General features: G+C 36.7%; 1 protein-coding gene across 8 annotated transcripts in view; it reads left to right on the top strand.

Moving 5' to 3' along the window:
• LAMA2 (laminin subunit alpha 2) overlaps window positions 1–20,280 on the top strand; it is a 383,401-nt gene that overhangs the window by 148,023 nt on the left and 215,098 nt on the right. For all 8 annotated transcript variants that reach the window (XM_068677473.1, XM_068677471.1, XM_068677468.1 and 5 more), the window contains 6 exons: window positions 1,450–1,567; window positions 3,259–3,437; window positions 4,790–4,889; window positions 13,930–14,090; window positions 17,842–17,982; window positions 19,377–19,550. In XM_068677473.1, coding sequence (XP_068533574.1) covers window positions 1,450–1,567; window positions 3,259–3,437; window positions 4,790–4,889; window positions 13,930–14,090; window positions 17,842–17,982; window positions 19,377–19,550 — 873 coding nt within the window. The remainder of the gene's footprint in view (window positions 1–1,449; window positions 1,568–3,258; window positions 3,438–4,789; window positions 4,890–13,929; window positions 14,091–17,841; window positions 17,983–19,376; window positions 19,551–20,280) is intronic.

Genomic DNA, 20,280 nt, shown 5'->3' with positions numbered 1-20,280 from the left:
TTTACAAATTCCTTGCTTTAATCCTTCCAATCCTTTTCTGTGATGATTTGCATAGCAAGAGATGTAATGTTGTTTAAGATAGTCTTACTTATCAAACATCAGCATTGTTTCATTACCATGTGTTAGAACTGGGCCTACCTCAGAAAATAAATGCTATGAGATGAAGGTAGACTTCAGTTCACGTAGTTTGGCTACTAGATACAAACACATTTTGACAAGTGCGGTGTTTTGTTTTGCAGGTGACAAATATGTATTGTCTAATAAGTATGAAAAATATAAGTGAAACAACTGAAGCCTTAAGAGATTTGGGGTATTTGGTTTAGCTCTCCAGGAATACTGTTTAGACTGAGCCATACTAAAACAAGCCAAAGCCCGGCTTGTAAAACATTGTGACTTTAATTGTTATCACAATTAATTTTTCCTCTACCAGTGAAGAGAATAAACTTGCATGAATTTACTGCCTTGCTGTTCTGAAGCACTCCTTAACTTCACCTTGTTTTGCAAAATCCATGTTTTGTGTGGTAAGCCATAGAAATCTCTCTAGGTTAGCTGGCTGCATTGACCTTGAGTGGGCTCACAAGGACCACAGAGAATCCCCTCTAGTGAAAGACTATTGGGAAGGCAATTTGTGTTCTTAATTTCCCCAACCTACAGTTACATTCTTTCCCATGCTTCTTCTGTGGCTCAGAGAGTTTATGTGTGCCTACAGCAATATTTTCATGCTGGGACTAAGGCAATCTTCTGAGGAACCAAAATGCCACTGAAAGGGTGGTGGTCCTGCTCTCATCTCCTGTTAGTTTAAAAACTCCTCCTGCTGCCCTACAACTACAATTTAGTTGTGCAGTTAGAAGGTTACAAGATGAGTTGACTCCTCCAGTAAAAAAATAAAGGTAAAAGAAAAGATGACTATTTTTATGGGATCAGCCAACAGAATTGATTTCACCCTGCAGCTGCAGATTGCTGCATCTCAGGGAAGGGCAGCAATTGGCTCACCCCTTCTAGCATAAGCTAGCTATCAGGTCAGTTTTCCTGTAATGTGAAGCTGTATCTGAGAGCTATTAGCACTTATGGCTTATTTGCTGTGTTGGTGAACTTTCATTCTTCCCTACTCCCTGCTTCAGTCAGTTGGAAATAGATTCTCCTATGTTCTTGGATTCTCCCAAGATTCTCCTATGTTCTTGGATTCTCCCAAGATTCTGTAGCCGAATTCTTTTGTGCCATGGCTGCTTTCTTAAAATGGAACTATTAAGGTTAAACACACACTTCTGCCTCTCAATAGGTGGATAAAGGATACATAAATGAGTAAAAATGAGTAAACAAAGGAATTACAGAGTATAGTCATTCTTAATGCTAATGTTTTCATAATTTGAATTGGAATGCAGATTATGTACATGGGCAGAGTCTTCAAATCATCACATTTTGTAAATATTTGTTTTTCTTTTAAATTAGAAATCCATCTGCCAGTGTGAGCACAACACATGTGGAGAGACATGTGATCGGTGTTGTCCGGGTTTCAATCAGAAACCTTGGCATGCTGGGACTTTCCTGGTTAAGCATGAATGTGAACGTAAGTTGAAAGCAGGACAGAACAGGATTACTGTAGCTGCTGGAGAAAACTGAAATTGAGTCCTAAATGATTTTGCAATTTTTTTTATTTTTTTTTTACCACATTTGCTTATGAATCAGTTCTTGTTTGCTTATTTAGGCTGGCTGACTCAAAAAAGTCAATAGAAAACTTACCTGTAGAATTGTACTTTTATTGAACTCAGAATATTTCAGTGTAACATGCTGTTTTTGGTGTAGTATGTTTAAAAAAGTTTTTTTTTGACTTTCTTTTTTAATGGTTATATTTATATTGCTTTTGTTTTGATAAAGTAATAGGACTGAATTCTGATATAAGTATATATATATTTTTACATTTTTTTCATTATATTAAACTTTAACAACATGATTTTTTGTATGTAACCAGGCACTTTTACATAGTTTAATGTGCAGCCTAAATGAAAAAAAAATATTTTACATGATCAAAATGGGATTTAAGTTTCTTATATTCTTAGTGAAAAACAAACAAACAAACAAAAACAAACAAACAAACAAAAAAAACATAAAAAACAGATGTATCCAGTTTTCCAGCATGCAAAGAAAACATATCTTGAAATATCACCATCCCCACAGGGTGGGAATTTCTTTTTCAGATTTACTGTAGTAAGGATAGCTATAATTGAATGTTAACACCTTACTTCCAAAGGTCATATATCACTTATATTTTCAAACATAAGGGCTTCATTAGATGTAAATGTTTATTCTTTTCTGCAGCTATATTCTTACCAGGAGTGGTTAAAAATTAATTAAAAACAAAAAAGATATCCTCATATTAAAAGTAATAAGTACATATTTGTGTCCTGAAAAGTCTGTTTGCAGAGGTCTTTGTTTCTGTGGAGACTGTCTGCACTGGAATGCACTCTGGAATCAAACCAGGGTCTATTTGTTTTCATGTTTCATTTTTAAGGGACATTTATTATGCCCTGTTAAACCCTTAGTGAATTGTTGTACTTTCATGGTGCAAATAGTTTCACGGGATCTGGTTCAAATGTCAGGTGAATGACTCCCTACAATGCTGATAAGCTTTGAATTTCTCTTTATATGGAAATTAAAAATTGAATTTTCACAGCAACAGATTATAAGATTAACATGTGGCTCTAGAGTCTAAGAGCTCAGATCTGAACTTCTCAAATAGTTTTAAGACTGGGAATCTCTTTTGTTCTGACCCAGTTCTTATATGCGTATGTGAAAAACAAATGCTTTTAGGATATCTTTTAGCTTTCAAGGAAAATATTTTAATTTAATGCACAATTCTGCTATTTTTCTTACGATTCCTCTTGTGTTTTATATTTCCTGTTTCATAAGCCATATGTGTGTGCTACCAAAAGGTTTCTGGACTATCAATTTACTCAGAAGAAAATAAAACAGGGAAAAAACAAAAACAAAAACAAACAAAAAAAAAAACTACCTAGACTATACGTGTCCACTTCCATACTATCTGAGACAAAATATCAAGAAAAAAAATCAATCTACAGAACTCCAGGCTGCATTTATTACTAGACTTTTTGTAGCTGAAGTAGGGAATTAATGCTTGAAAGTGTTACCGGTTCTATTGTACATGCTACAAATGACAAACTGTTGATTCTGTGAAAGATTGTTTTTAATATATTAGTAACAGCCATAAAATCTTTGCTAATACAGTTCTTTCTCTTTTAGCATGCAACTGTCATGGGAAGACTGAGGAATGTTACTATGATCAGAATGTGGCAGACAAAAATCAGAGTTTGAATGTTCATGGAGAATACATTGGGGGTGGAGTGTGTGTTAATTGTACAAAGCACACTGATGGCATAAACTGTGAAACCTGTGTTGACGGTTACTTCAGACCTAAAGGGGTAAATGCATGTTCTGTTGTCACTTCACTGTAATTCTTTGTGTTCAAGCCATCACATCAGCTTGGAGAGTTAAGTTATTAAAAAGAGATGACATAGTTTGGACTGCCATTTTATGTAGGTTAACTTCTAATTCTGACAGTGAAGTAGTTCCTATTCACAGCTGGAAATCTGTAAAGTTAATGTTCACAGAAATATGAAACTGAATTGTGTTGATATGAAGGAATGTACTTGAGGTCAGGGCCTCCAGCTAATATTTCAGTTGAAATTAAAGGAGGATGTGGTCTTGTAAACAGAAGTTTTCCCTCAGTAATGAATTCCAAGATGTATTATGAATGATCAAAGAAATATTGTGATATTTGATATTGGAGAAAGAGGGTCTATAAATTTTATTTGTTAAATGTAATAAATAAACACTGAAATTCTATAGTGTCTCATGAATGCCTTTCATTTTTAGTGCAATATATATATATATTTATTATTTTTTTATTTCAGCATATAAGGTTGTATTTTCATCTAAAGTGAAGCTGTCAGAAGATGCACATTATATTAAGTTGTACTGACAATATGGGCTGTGCCTGTGCTTTAAATAGCTACACTATTAGTATGTGCTTAAATTCCTGATATTTGTCTGTATAGTTTCAGTTGAGTAAATCATGGCCTTTAGTCTGATTGCTTTTCACTCCTCAAACACAGAAAGCATCAGCAAATCACAATAATTACATTCTTCTTGATACACTGATTTTTTAGCCTTAGAGCTTGTAGAAAAGGAGTGATGATCTCTTCAGCAACAGGGAACTTTCTTGATTTTTTCATCTGAATCAGGTTACCATTCAACTAATAGGGATTATATCTCTATGTTTGTAAAATATATGTAGAGTATATAGATATACGTAGTTTATGCAGGGTTCTAGTTTATATCCCCAGTTTTGTATTAGATATTTTTGTCTGTGATAACCTTTTCAAGAATGAAAGGAAATTGTTCCATTGTCTATTGTTCACTTTTCTTCACTTTTCCTTTTTGTTTAGTTACTAACTAAATTCAGTTATGAAGGATGTTGACCAGAAAAACTGAACTGTTTGCCAGTGTTACTTTAGGCAGTGACAGTTTAAAATCTACTTGATTACAATTATTGCTTTTAATGATACAAGAGTCCATTTTTATCAATTTACCTGTTCACTTGTTTTAGGTGAAAACCCAATTGTATCAAAATTACTTACATGTTTCTAACAGAAATCTAAAATGGAATAGTAACATCTAGACTGCATGAGCTGAGTTAGGCAACCATCCCATTTTTGTTATAGTACAAACTCTAAAGGGAAGACTTTGTTTAGTAATATCTCTGTTTTTATAGGTATTGCCAGATAGCCCAGATCCATGCCAGCCCTGTTCCTGTGATCCAAATGGGTCTTTACATGAAAACTGTGTCAAAGATGAGAAACATGCAGAAGGAGGTAAGATCCCCAAAATATAATGACATAAAACCAGTCATAATAAAAATATAAATCAGCAGTGGTCAAAGAAAAGCTGAATTTTATTTGTCTTTCCCTGTGCTATCTCTTAAAGAAAAAATAAAAGAATCACAGGAGATATTTTTTAAGTTTACTCATGCAAAAAAAAAAAAAAATTTATATTCCCAAATTTTCTGAGGCTTCCTTTATATTCATGGCTTGTAAACATGAGTACATTTGAGAGAGTTTTCTCCATGGAATATTAGAGAATTTTGGCTTTAAAGAACTTTATTCTTTTACAGTAGAGATTAAAGCTAGTACAATCATAATCGCTTCATCTCTTTTCTTTGCCATACATATTTGCATTTGAAACCTAGAAAAAATCTGCTTGAAAGGTGTCATATTTATGTGCCATCTTATTCATGTAGGATTACAAGCTCTTAACCATAGCGCTGAAAAAATAGATTATAAATTTCTTTCTTGTGCTTTGCAATCAAACAATTGCAAATCAAACTTTCGGAGGGCTGACTTTGGGCTGCTCAGGACACTAGTTGGTGGAGTCCCTTGGGAGGCGGTTCTGAAGGGTAGAGGGGTCCAGGAAGGCTGGGTGCTGTTCAAGAGGGAAATCTTAATGGTTCAGGAGCGGTCTGTCCCCATGTGCCCAAAGACGAGCCAGCGGGGAAGAAGACCAGCCTGGCTCAACAGAGAACTGTGGCTTGAGCTTAGGAGAAAAAAGAGGGTTTATAATCTTTGGAAAATTGGGCAGGCCACTAGGGAGGACTATAAGGATGTAGCGAGGCTGTGCAGGGACAAAATTAGGAAGGCCAAAGCTCATCTGGAGCTCAATCTGGCTACTGCCTTTAAAGATAACAAAAAACGTTTTTATAAATACATCAACACAAAAAGGAGGACTAAGGAGGATCTCCATCCTTTACTGGATGCGGGGGGAAACTTAGTTACAAGAGATGAGGAAAAGGCGGAGGTGCTCAATGCCTTCTTTGCCTCAGTCTTTAGCGACAATACCGGTTGTTCTCTGGATACCCAGTACCCTGAGTTGGTGGAAGGGGATGGGGAGCAGGATGTGGCCCTCACTATTCATGAAGAACTGGTTGGTGACCTGCTACGGCACTTAGATGTGCACAAATCGATGGGGCCGGATGGGATCCACCCAAGGGTACTGAGAGAACTGGTGGAGGAGCTGGCCAAGCCCCTATCCATCATTTATCAGCAGTCCTGGCTATCGGGGGAGGTCCCAGCTGACTGGCGGCTAGCAAATGTGACGCCCATCTACAAGAAGGGCCGGAGGGCAGACCCGGGAAACTACAGGCCTGTCAGTTTGACCTCAGTACCAGGGAAGCTCATGGAGCAGATCCTCTTGAGAGTCACCATGCTGCACTTGCAGGGCAAGCAGGTGATCAGGCCCAGTCAGCATGGGTTTATGGAAGGCAGATCCTGCTTGACGAACCTGATCTCCTTCTATGACAAAGTGATGCGCTGGGTGGACGAGGGAAAGGCTGTGGATGTGGTCTACCTTGACTTCAGCAAGGCTTTTGACACCATCTCCCACAGCATTCTCCTCAAGAAACTGGCTGCTTGTGGCTTGGACTGGCGCATGCTTTGTTGGGTTAGAAACTGGCTGGATAGCCGGGCCCAAAGAGTCGTGGTAAATGGAGTCAAGTCCAGTTGGAGGCCAGTCACTAGTGGCGTCTCCCAGGGCTCGGTGCTGGGTCTGGTCCTCTTTAATATCTTCATCAATGATCTGGACGAGGGCATTGAGTGCACCCTCAGAAAGTTTGCAGATGACACCAAGCTATGCGCATGCATCGATCTGCTCGAGGGTAGGAAAGCTCTGCAGGAGGATCTGGATAGGCTGCACCGATGGGCTGAGGTCAACTGCATGAAGTTTAACGAGGCCAAGTGCCGGGTCCCGCACCTGGGGCGCAATAACCCCAAGCAGAGCTACAGGCTGGGAGATGAGTGGTTGGAGAGCTGCCAGGCGGAGAAGGACCTGGGAGTGATGGTGGACAGTCGGCTGAATATGAGCCAGCAGTGTGCTCGGGTGGCCAAGAAGGCCAACGGCATCCTGGCTTGTATCAGAAACAGTGTGACCAGCAGGGCTAGGGAGGTGATCGTCCCCCTGTACTCGGCTCTGGTGAGGCCGCACCTCGAGTACTGTGTTCAGTTTTGGGCCCCTCGCTACAAGAAGGACATCGAGGTGCTTGAGCGGGTCCAGAGAAGGGCGAAGAAGCTGGTGAGGGGCCTGGAGAACAAGTCCTACGAGGAGCGGCTGAGGGAGCTGGGCTTGTTCAGCCTGGAGAAAAGGAGGCTCAGGGGCGACCTTATTGCTCTCTACAGGTACCTTAAAGGAGGCTGTAGTGAGGTGGGGGTTGGCCTGTTCTCCCACGTGCCTGGTGACAGGACGAGGGGGAATGGGCTTAAGTTGCGCCAGGAGAGTTTTAGGTTAGATGTTAGGAAGAACTTCTTTACTGAAAGGGTTGTTAGACACTGGAACAGGCTGCCCAGGGAAGTGGTGGAATCACCATCCCTGGAAGTCTTTAAAAGACGTTTAAATGTAGAGCTTAGGGATATGGTTTAGTGGGGACTGTTAGCATTAGGTCAGAGGTTGGACTTGATGATCTTGAGGTCTCTTCCAACCTAGAAATTCTGTGTGAATTTAAGTAGGTTTGAGTAGTGAGGAACAAAGATAAAAAAAAAAAATAAAAATAAAAGCTCCGTGCCCCAGGCTCACCCACACTCCTTTATTCCCAACTCCTCTGCCTCATTTTAGTGAGTCTTCAGTAAAGTCTTCCCAAAGGTGCCCACCAATGGCTGCTGGGCCCAGCCATGCACAGCAGTGGGGCTGTTGGAGCGGGCTGGGACTGGCTGTGTCTGGCATGGGACAGCCTCAGCCCTACCTCACAGAGGCCCTGCAGCCTCCTCACTGCCAAAGCCTTGTAGTCTGCACCCCATACATTTTGTCACACAGATGGATAGGAAAGACCATGGAAGCAGATTAGAGATGCATCCCAAAGGTAGAAAAACACAGCAAGACCGTGTGATGTCTCTATCAAACCTGTGGGAGAGAATGGAGAGGTTACAGATGGCAGGCTTCACAAAACAAAGCAAACTCTTATACTGTTAAATAGGACAACTTTTATTCAAACATTTTCCACTACAGACATTCAGTGCTTTTGTATAATACTGAAACTACAATTTTGAAATGGAAGAAGGATTAATTCAAAGAAATGCAGTGTCCCACCTGTGTGTTAAACAAGTCTGTCTGGTCTCTGGGTTCCTGTCTGTTACCGTTACAGCCTTTCTTTTCACACCTTCAGTCCTAACCACTGTAAGGGTCATTCTGCAGGGGCCTGACAGCTGAAAAACAGTTAATAGACAGGCATTCAGCCTGTCATTTAATGAGAATAAGGAAGCAAAAAGATAATGATGCTTTTCCATCTTGTTTAGTTGTCAGTAACAGTGTCATTAGGAGCTTTCATAATGTCTTATTCTGGCCTCTGTGTAATGAACAGATCTAAACCCCCTCATATTTGCTTTGCACATCTGCTTATACTTACTAAATCTGACTGGCTTGATGATGGGTGGTACTTCCAAATTCCAAGCAAGATCCATGCAGATGTATTACATTCGACACATCTTACCCAGAATTTTGTGGTACTCTGCTTTAACTCCTTGTTTCATGTATCTCTGTCTGCCTTTTCTATCCTCAGGTCTTGTTGCTGGCAAATTCTTCTCTTGCCTCTTCCTTTTCCTATATGTCTCTAGGAAGTGAATCAAGCTCCTGCTTGGACCCCTTCTTTCCTTTCTAGCTTTTTCTCTATTGTTTCCACCCATTTAATCTAAAGATAGTTTACTGTGTCTTTCTAATAAATCGAGGAATGTTTCATACCATCATCTTGAAAGTAAAATATCCAGAATTTGATTTTCTCCCTCTAATTTTCCTCCTTTCACCTTTATTGGCAAGCAGCCAGTCCTGGTCATCTAGTTCCAGGCATTCAAACAAGTTTCATATCTCAGCAGATTTTCCAGTCTTGAGTATCAGCGAGTTATTATTATTGTTGTTGTTATTATTATTGTTGTTATTATTATTATTATTTTCACAAAACTAAAACTCATCTTTTTTCTGTCCTGGCTGTAACATCCTGACACTTCGTTCTGATCTTCCTGACACTCCGTTCATTTGTCTAAAATTGGTTAGAGGCCTGTTGCTTTTAAGCAAATTAGAGTGTTCTCTAATACTAACAAATTTATGTGCAATACCCTGATAAAATTCTTTTTACTCTGTATACTCCTCACCCTCAGCCACAGTGGGGTTTGAAGCACCAGGGAACCTTTATAAAAGAAAGGCTGGAAAGAACAATCTGTCTGAGGAAATCTATTTATTCACCTATGAACCAAAATGAATACACACTGAGCTGGTTGAAATAGATCTCAGAGTTTACTGGCTGGTTGTTTAAGGAGAAATTGTTTGCTTGGTGTAAGATGGGAATATATTTCTTAGAAGTTTGGTAAGCAACCCAGTCTGGAACATTAAAATGCCTAAACTAAAATGGAAATATGGTAATCATCAGGGATATAAAGTCGCTGTGAACAATTCTCAATGAAAGTAAAGATAAAAGCTGTACATTCTCTATGTGTTTCAATACTGTAGGTACGTAACAATTAAAATGGAGCTTTGTAACAAGTATCATACATAGATGAAGCGCAATGGGAGGATTTAAAAGGCTCCATCAGTCTTGGGTAGATAAGAAAAGGGCATAAAGGAATCACTTTATAATTGACTAAACATTGTTTCTGGAGAAAAAGAAATATTTCTGTATTTTAAACATCTATAATTTCCATTTTGATTAGCTTAATATAACTTTGTCCTCATATATTTTACCAATCATTCTAGAATGAAAGATTATTATTCTAAATTGTATCGTATATTTTTGGTCCCAAAGAATGCTTTTCAAATGTTCTTTCATAGCAACATTATATGGTATTTTCATGAGTAATGTGGGAAAATGTTAGAAACAATAAGTCAATGGTATGTTTACAAATTATGGTATTGATAAAATAAACTGATATAAACATTGCCAGGTTTTGTAACTGACAGGCAAGAATGCACTGAATTTTAAAACAAACTTGTCCACCCATGTTCAGTCCGTCATAATAATAGGTAAATTTGACCACTGCTGACACTGTGATCACTTGCAGTTGTCCATTCAAAAGTGAAGATGGAGTCCATACATTCTGAACTACTCTAGACTCCAGTAATTAGGCTTTCTCAGTAAATCAATACTCTTGTTTTAAAATGTATTGGCCGTATTTTAACAAATAGCTATTTTAATTGTCTTTTAAGTACTTGTAAGATCTGTGAAGTTTGGAAACTTGCAGATTTTCATCATTTAGATGCTATCATGTACTGAAGTTTTTCCCTGCTACCTCTTTATGTATAATATAATCCCAATGACTGGTCTTTATTTTTGCTGAAAAACTTTCTCAGACATTGTATGATAAATAAGGTTCAGACATTTTGATCTTTATTCGGCTTCCATAGTGCTTTGCTTAGCAAACAGTCCCACTGACTTCCGTGAGATTATTTTTGGGGTATGTACACTGTTGAACAGGACTGTGAATGCCATGGCCAGACTTTGGATTGCAAGTTTTTTCAAGGATCTGATGCGTGCTTTTGCATTAATTTATTTTTGTGTAGATTGGTAGGCTGTGAGGAAACTGATTGATAAAGCTTGCATTTCAAGATGACTCATCCTCTAGGATGAACTTTTAAAGTCTGTGTACACCCCAAGATAGGACAGAAAATGATAATATTCAGGTAGAAAACAGAGAAGAACAGCTTCAACAAATAAACCTCTATTCAAACAAGGCCTATGAAGAAATAGACCTAAAGCGTAAGATGTACTTCTACTGAAATGTTAGTTCTTTAAAACAACATCCACAAAAGACCTGAAACATCTGCCCTAAATCAGAATGTAATTACCCTGTTGACATAATGAGCACTACAGAGGCTTGGTAAAAAGTAAACAGGGAGACACTGACAGGAATTTGCATGCTATGTAGAAATGAGAGCCTAGATCCTGCCAGCATGATAGTGTTGTAAATTAAAGAGGACACTGAGCCAAACAAGAAATATGGACTTACCATGTCGCATAAGAGCTGGAAGAATATATGATTGCTAGAAGTCTCCACAGTTTCCTCTCTCTCTGGTGTGCCATGTGAAGTCTCTTAACAGATGAATGTCAACTATGGTACATACTGCATAAGAAAGGGGGCTGGTGACAGCGGAGTTTCCAATCCTGGTCTCTTCTCCCGAGTTGCAGAGAAAGAAAAGAGAAGAAAGGAAGGTTCTTGATGGGACACTGAAAAAAAGTGGCTAGCTGAGAGGGTCACTTGGAAATTTGGAAAGCAGCTGGGCCATAGGCATCAAAACCTATGGAGCACATGGTTTAGCGATAGTAAGTAACAGACTTCATGTACTGAAGCTTCATATGTAATTAGGATAGATCAAGAAGGTGACAGTTAATATGATGTACTACAGAAGATCAAAGAGTTGACAATGTTAGAGAAGACAGACTGAATTTTATCACTGTACAGATTAACAAATAATGTAATATTAAACTCCTATAGGTGACTGCTTCTTCAAAAATCTAGTTAGAGAAACTGTAAAAAGAGAAGCAACTCTGTATTTATGCATGAGTTTTAAAACTTGTTTCTTGAAGAGCCTTCAAATTCTACATCCTTGTAGGAGTGAAAAGGCCTCCCTAAAGAACAAATTAATTAAAACAAGGAATCTTTTAAAAATAAAATCAAAAAGAACAATCCAAAGATTCTTAGCATTAGCCTGCAAGCCTGCCTATTAGACACTCAGAGAAGATGCATTCTTCTAATTCTAAATGATGCAAGCAACATAACTAAACTAGAAAAAAAAAAAAAAAAATCAGTTTAAATGCTAAAAAGAATCTCCCTGAAAAAAAAATAAATAATAATTATCCAACAGGGGATAATAGTAAAGGACATAAATTGTGACAAATTCTGTAAGGTCATGTACTTAGTCACATGTTAAAATATTAGGAATACTTTGCTAAATGCTTAAATGTTGCTAAGAAGAACTTCAGATAAATCAGAATCGAAAAGACTGCTAGACACTGAAATTCAGTAATAGTTAAATATGATTAAGGTATAATCAATTATAACTGGAGATCTCAAGAAAGAAATGGACATAGACGAATTCTTTCCATCAGTGAATAGAAGAGCTCAGGGAACTTCCCACTTGAGCATCTTTGTTCATGGGTACAAGTTGGAATAAATGTCTCAGAAATGTCAGTGTCAGAGCAAACTGATAAATGAATAATAATAAAAATTCATCAGGCATATATGATATTTATCCATATATTTATATGGATATTTATATGATATTTATATGATATTTATGGCTTTGGGGCAGAATTAAAAATGAAGTTGCTGAAGCGTTATATATAATTTATAGTACTTTCTAAAACCTAAGCTAATATTATATAAATATGAACTGTTTATCTAGTTACTAAAAGAATGGTGGAGGGTTCCAGGAAACTAAAATTTAGAGGTCTGATTTCTGTATCAAACAAATCAGTAGAACTAAAATAAAGGATTTATATGATTAACAACCTGTAGCTAAAATGGGCTAAACTCCAGAGCAGGTTTTTTGTTTGTTTGTTTGTTTGTTTTGTAGAAGACAGTGTGCCTTATTACTCTGTTTGAAGGAGTCAATGAACACGAGACCTAAATCTATTTTGTTTAATACTGGATTTTGATGTTCAATAAGTTTTGACAAAGACCTTCACCAAAGACTGTGAAAGAAGGTGTAATAGAATGAGGAAGAAAGGTTCTGTCATGGATGAGTACTTGGTTAAGAAAATAAATGGACCATTTTCACAGTGATGTTCAATATGAAGTGTTGAGAATATTCATATTTAACCTGGAAAAGGGACGAGTAGGAAGGTGACAAAGTTTGCAAGTACAAAATCTTTTAGCACAGAAAAATGAAAGAACTGCAAAATGTTCAGAAAGATCTCAAGATAGTCAGTGGATGGGCAATAAAATAACTGATAAAATTCTGTAGAAATTAAATGAAAAGCAGAACAGAGAAAAAAAAATAGTTCTACTTATACATTGATTTTAGTGATTTCTGAATTAGGCATTAGCAGTTGCAAAACAGCTCTTAACAATTACCTTGGACTGTGCCCTGAATGTATCAGCTCAGTGCTGACTTAGCAGTAGCAGGAGATAAACAAAGCCTTAGGAAACATAACTAATAGTTTAAAAACAAAACTGAAAAAATTGCCATGATTTATAAGTCCACACTATTCCCTGCCTTTTCCTTAAATAATTTATTAGAACTGGAAATGGTGCAGGGAAGGACAATAGGGATTTTCATCTATACAAAGCAGTTTCTTTGTAAAGAGATATTATATAGGCTTAGCAGTTTTTGGCATATGAATTAAAATTGTCATGTAGGATATGCTAAAGATACATTGAAATCACAGATTCCATGGAGAAAGGGAGTAGGGAATGGTTACTTGCTGTTTTCTATGATATGACATTTAAAGGGCAATAAATACAGATTTAGCATACATCAGTGTTTTATTTCACACTACACATGGCTAAATGCACAAGTAACTGATAGAGAGTTTTATGGATTCTGGAAGTAAAAGCATGTTCAAAGTCAATTAGGCGATTTAATAGAAGTTTTTCCAGGGATTGTTAGATGCAAGGGTTTAGGGATAAGTTTCAGCTTAAAAGACCTCTAATATTCAGATTTCTGAAAGCTCAGAATTCAAATAACTATGCACTTTTTCTGTTCTTATTTGCTTTATTCTGGCTGCTCTCAGACAGGATAATGAGTTAAGTAAATGTATGGTTGACCCAGTGTCAACAACTTTATGTTACACCTACGGAAGATGTTGCTTTGAGCACTCTAACACATATATTTGATAACAATAATGATAAATTAAATGTGTCTCATGCATTTTCCCTCTTCCCATAGATATGTTGCCTGGTTTCTGTCACTGCAAGATTGGCTTTGCAGGAGAACAATGCGATAGATGTGCCTTGGGTTATGTAGGATATCCTGACTGCCAGCCCTGCAACTGCTCGCTGAAAGGCAGTATGAATGTTGACCCTTGTGTAGGTCTCTGCACCTGTAAGGTATGGATGTTTAATTCTTCTGAGCCATAAGAAGATATTAATGATATTGAAAGATTGCAGTCACTGGTGTTCTATCATACAGTGGTGTTCCACTATCCTACCTAGCTATGTTAATGTCTGTGGCAGTCACTTCTCATAGAACACTTGTTCTTGGTCCTGTGAAGTCTTAGATTGTCCTGTGTACTCTTAGTACTCTGTAATTAAAATAGGTATCTAGTAGCATGCTGCCTGTCATATAAGTCTGCAAGAAAGGGATACTTAAGAAGCTTGTGAATTGTTTGTTTTCAACTCCCACTCCTCACTACTCAGAAATGGTATATTTAAAGTATTGTGGGCTCTAAAGATAATCTGTAATATGACCTCAAAAAATAAAATCCATTGAACTGATGGTGTATTAAGACTTCAAAAAAGTTGCATTTTAAGGGTTGTCATTAGGGATCTAATCCTTTCTTCTTTTTAAATTCCGTACTGGGGGCATTCTTTCTTGCCTTGGGACGGTTGCTTAGAAATCTCTAGAATATTTACTGTTTTTTTGTTGTTGTTTTTGTTTGTTTGTTTTGTTCTGTTTTTTTTTTTTTTTTTGTTTGTTTGTTTGTTTGTTTTTGTTTTTTTTTTTTAACCAATGAATTTCTTAATTTATGGGAAGAAGGTTTAGGAGTGGTTTTCTCTGTGTGCCTTTACTCACCTCCAGCAAATAATATATTGATATTATATCAAAAGAAAACACTTCTAAAAACACATGCATCTACTTCTTACAAAATACTGTAATACAAGTGTTAGAAATGGTGGTCTGTAAGTCATTGTTTAGTAAGTCAGCATGTATATGCCCAAAGGACAATTTACTGTGCAGTGGGTCAGTTTTTGTGTGTCATACTTATGGGAGTTTCCTTCCAGCTTTTAAGGAACAGAATTAGACAGAAATGTGAATTTAAAAATACTTACATTATGTCCCTAAGTACAAAAATGTACAAGAAATACTTCACTCCTTCAGCTCATGCTGCATATACTCATTAAGCTCTGGTGTGACAGCTGAATAGCACTGAAATCTAATCAGAGAATTAACCTTACCCTCACTTTATGTAACAGTCACATGCTTTCTGTCAAAAATAAAATCTAGCCATATCAGAGTTCTAATTTCTTGGCTATCAAGTCTATAAGATCAGGGTTTATTATATTCTGGCTTGAAAGAGTGGTGAAGATGTCATATGCTAAATACAAGATAACTACTGCTGAATGGTTCTTACTATTATGACATTATTTCTGTAATACCAAACAGAGAATAGAGATACTGTTCCTATCCCAGGGAATCCATGCTTCTGGTGACCTCCTTCCTGGTCATCGTTTGTCTCCTTTCCACTCCTCTAACTGCTTTTTAAGTGCATATGGAGGAAAAATGATACCCATTGCAGATAGCTGAGATACTTATACATACAAATTTATTTTCACCAGCAATCTTCAAATTCAAATCAAAGCAGATTATGATCAAAGGGACCCTGAAATCACCAGATTAGCTATGCTCCATAAGAAGAATAAAGTGGGATGTCTGGACAAGTTAAGAACAGGTCTGAGGAAAAATGCTTCCCTTTTAATCACGTCTTTCAATTTCAATGAGCTCTGAAATTTACTAAAGATAGTTTTCTTGTTAAGGAAATTGACTGCTGAAAAAGTTCTTAGGATGAGCACCAAAATGTTACCAAGTGGTTGAGGTTGTTATCTTTGCCACATTAGCCAGAGGAAACTGAAGTCTAAAAAGATGAGGCACAGGTAGTAATGCCTGTTTTACACTGATAGAGGCAGAAAGCTTCCTGAAGATATATGGTCAAAGTCTCATTTCTGTTAATTTAAAACTGGACTGAACAAAGTATTAAGAAACACATTAGTCTATAGAAAGATTGCTTCTTTGGCTGAAGGGTTGGTTAGATCTCTTTTCCAACTTTGAGTTTTATGTGTCTATTATTCAGCAAACTTGCTATTTACTCAAAAGAATTATACAGGTTTTACTCACTGAAAAGCTGTCCTACTCTGCTTATGACTGCAGAGTAGGACAGATTTTCATTTAAACAAAAACTTTTGCTTTGCAGCTCTCTCTCTTCTTTTTATTTATTTATTTATTTATTTATTTTCACCTTCCCAATGTGTACACACCAAGCACTTCAGCAAGGTCTGAAACTTGTAGGACCAGAGTTCTTGATTGTTGTTTCTATAATTGTGTAAGAGCATTTGTATTCCTGCAAGCTCCCAGATGTTATCCCACGGTTACTTTTCACATGAATAGCTGGGTGATTTTATCATACCTATGACAATAATATGCATTGCTTAACCCTAAGATTGTTGGTGAAAATGTAAAAAATACCATCATTGAAATTAATGAGGTGTCAAAGGTAAAAGTTACTGATGGCCTTGAGTAGTACTAAAAAGATTTTGGGTTTGTTCAACAGACTGTATATGACATTGAAAGGAAGAATAGAAACAACACAGTCATAGAGATAGAACAAAGATATTTTGTTATATATGTTTTTAATGTATAAGTACTGGTGAAAACCTATTTATATTTTTGTTTGATCTCCTTCTTTGTCTTTACCCTTTCCCCATTATTGACCTTCTTAATGCATCTTTCTCCCCATGGCTTTGCCTTATCTTCTCCATGTTTGCTACATCTTAGCCAGAAGATTATCAAATGGCTTTTGATGAACTTATTTCTGAGCAGTATATTTCAAGCAAGTTTAGACTACACAGTGTGGGCAGGATTTTCATAATGTTTTCATTCTCTGTTGACTTGGAGCCCATAGTTTTGTCCTGTGTGCAAACTATATATAATATTTTCAGGATTAGATAAACTGTATACAACACTTTTGAAAAGGAAAGAATTTTCTGGCCTTTCTTGGGAACAAAAAAAAAGTATATATATATATATATATACACACGTATATGTATATATATAAAATATATATATAGGGAGAGAGAATATATTATTAATTATTAATATATAGAATAAATATATAGAGAGAGAATTTCTAAGCACATGCCATAACATGAACGTTTTGCAGCATACTTCTAACTAGCTTTATCTTTGTGTATAGGACAAACTGATTAATTGGTCAAGATAGCAGGACTTTCTTCATGTTACAAGCTTTCTAATAAAAGCATAATTACTAAATGCTAAGTTTAGAATATTTCATGTACGTTAAGTGCCTGCTTTCCACATGGAAGAGTTTGCAGATCTGGCTGTTTGGCTGGCAAACATATGTGGTTATGGAAAGAGAAAATGGAGCCCTTTTCCAGGATTTATCCTGGATTCAGCTCTAAGCAATAGACCACTGAAAAACATATATGTTGAATGACTCCTGCAACTAATACTGTGTACCTGTAGTTTGTGTCAATTGTGAATGTTGATTTTATCAGCCATATGTACAAACTAAAGTTGACATGTGTCCCGTACTTCCTTCCCTTTTCACTCCCTTAAGCATACAAGAGATAAACTTTATTATTCCCTGAAATCAAGTGCATGTATTCATACAGAAGAAGAATTAAAAATCTTATGGTGTCCAAATTATGTGTTCTGTTATTTATGTGCAGGTGTAGTAACTCATTTTATAAAGGATATAGTTCTAATATTTACAAATAAGAACATTGTTTCCTATAAATGTCTTTTTAGTCCTGCATCAGAGCAAAAGAGAGTATAAAGCTGGTTATCTCAGGTTCTCATGTGTGACAACTAAAGTAAGTAATATATTCCAATGTGCATTTTCAGGAACATGTTGAAGGAGAAAACTGTGATCGTTGCAAACCAGGTTTCTTCAATCTGCAGCAAAATAATCCCAAAGGCTGTGAGGAATGTTTCTGCTCTGGGAAAACAAATGTCTGCACAGACTCTCACTTCACCTACAGAAGTGTAAGAAAATCCTACCATATCAGTATATGCCATTGGTTTTGTGTTTTTGTTATATTCTCACTGTCCATTGTTAACAGAGTGCATCTTACTATAAAATCATGTGTTTTTTTTTGTTTGTTTGTTTGTTTGTTTTGTGCCCCATACATCTTTTCATTTATTGAAAAGAAAAGGCTTATAAATTAAATTTGGTTAATTGTGAAAAAATTCTGGAAGAAGTGTAGTTTAATAGTGAAAATTTCAAAAGAAGTTAAAAATGTCACAAATGAAGCCATGTGCATAAACACAGTCCAGGCACATGCAAACATAATCACTACTTAGTTAAATGCAATATATAATAGAGCGACCACTTTTACAGGTCATTATTAGATTTCTAGACTTGAAATAATTAAGAATTTTGAAGCATTAGATGTACAACAAACACGTAAGGAGAAGGGATGCCTTACTGGGGGCATTTTGAGTGAATTTCTTTTGCATACTGCATCCCTAGAAAAATATGTGGAAGTGAGAAGAACCTACTGTTCTTATTGGTACTGTAGAAAAATGTCTCTAGCATGCAAATATACTTATATTAGTTCTCAAAGCTTAGACACTGAATCTACTATAATGGATGTATGCTACATATTCATGTCTGTAGATCTAGTTTGGGAAATATGTTCCAGGTCTGGTAGCTCCTGGTCTCAGCAGTACTGTATGCTGGAAATCTGAGTAAAATCATGTGCCTGGTGTGCTCATTTACATGTTAGCATCTGGAAAAAATTCCAGCCCACAGCTGAGCTATTTTATTGTTCTGGTTGTATCCAGGCTCCGGAAACCATTCTTGTATGAACAGTATGCACCTCTCTGTTGATTCAAAAACTCAAGTTCTGGGGCTTTCAGCTTTGTTTTGACTTTCTAAAAAAGTGTATATTTAAAATTGAAAGTTTTTAGGCTTTATAATATATATATATATATATATATATTGTGAATTAAGTAGTCTATTACAATCAGAAAATGTGCATCCATTGGTCAGCTCATCTTCTATACTCTCTGTGACTGATATTATTTATTGTAAACTTGTACAATATTCAGAGGAATTATAGTTATGCAAAAGATTGTAAGATAGAATTTCCTCCTCTCTCTGTATGATGCAATACTGTGAAAGCAAATACTTGCATACAATACATACTTCAGACAAACTGCTCAGGAGTTATAACTCCCAATTGCAAACAATAAGGTAATTTTTTATTGTTATTACCCTTATATTTCCTTGGCTTTTGAACTGCTATTAATCATATAAATCACAGTCAATTTTTTAAAAATGGAAGAATGAGAAGTTTTGACTATTGAAATGACTGATGTCTTGATTTTGACTGTAAAATGTGTTTTGTTTTGTTTTTTATTTTCTGTCATCATAGATAGAAGACATGAATGGTTGGTATCTATCTGGCTTACCGGGTCTCATCAGAGTTACTCCCAAACAAAAGAATATTGGCGGACGTCAGCAGCTCAGCATCAGCAATGTGGCTGCACGTAAAGTACTGCCACAGACATATTATTGGAGTGCACCCAGTTCTTATTTGGGCAACAAAGTAAGTGCAGATGGTGCTTGCCTAAATGTTAATTTGATTTACTGAGAGAGAAAAGAAGTAAGGCTTTGGAGGGAGGTGGAATTGATGGAAGATTAAGTTGGATAGCTATTTGACCAGCAGAAGTGCAAGTAGAAAGGAATGAGGCATGTGGAGTGTCCTTGTGAGGCAAAAAAATATATGCAGAGAAAATTATCTAAGTATCTTTGACCTTGAGCCCTTTTTTGGCTTCTGCTGTCACGTATTAGAGTAGTCTGTACAGTTTGCAGCATTGTTTTTTGAATGAATTAGCTGGTGTGCAGTTCAGCTTGTCCTGTTCTCTTCCCACCTTGTCCTCAGCTTTGAAAACCCATCCCCTCATCTGCTTTTCATAGATGCAAGTTGTGTATCAGATGTTGTGGGGGTGTGTTACAAAACTTTAATGTTTGGCAAGAAGCTTGTGTGGGGAGCTGTCTGCCCTAGTACTTGGAAAATGCTGTTGTGAGCTCTGTGCCAGTTCTAATGCATATAATTATCCAAATCTACACGTGTGGATGTGTGCACATACACACATATTCGTGCCTTGCAGGTTTAAGGCAAATATTTGCTTTCTAAAATCTTGGGTGCCTTTGTGGTCTGACATCTGGGCTTTTCACCATTATGACATCTCTCTCTCTCTCTCTCCCTCCCCCTCCTCCACCCACCCCCCTCTCTTTTCCTTTTTCTTTCTTTTCCTTTTTTTTTTTTTTTTTTT

Source organism: Anas acuta, chromosome 3 (assembly GCF_963932015.1).
Source record: "Anas acuta chromosome 3, bAnaAcu1.1, whole genome shotgun sequence".
Classification (NCBI taxonomy): domain Eukaryota; kingdom Metazoa; phylum Chordata; class Aves; order Anseriformes; family Anatidae; genus Anas; species Anas acuta.
The sequence above is the reverse complement of the archived record's forward strand: the minus strand, read 5'-3'. Positions and strand labels throughout refer to the sequence as shown.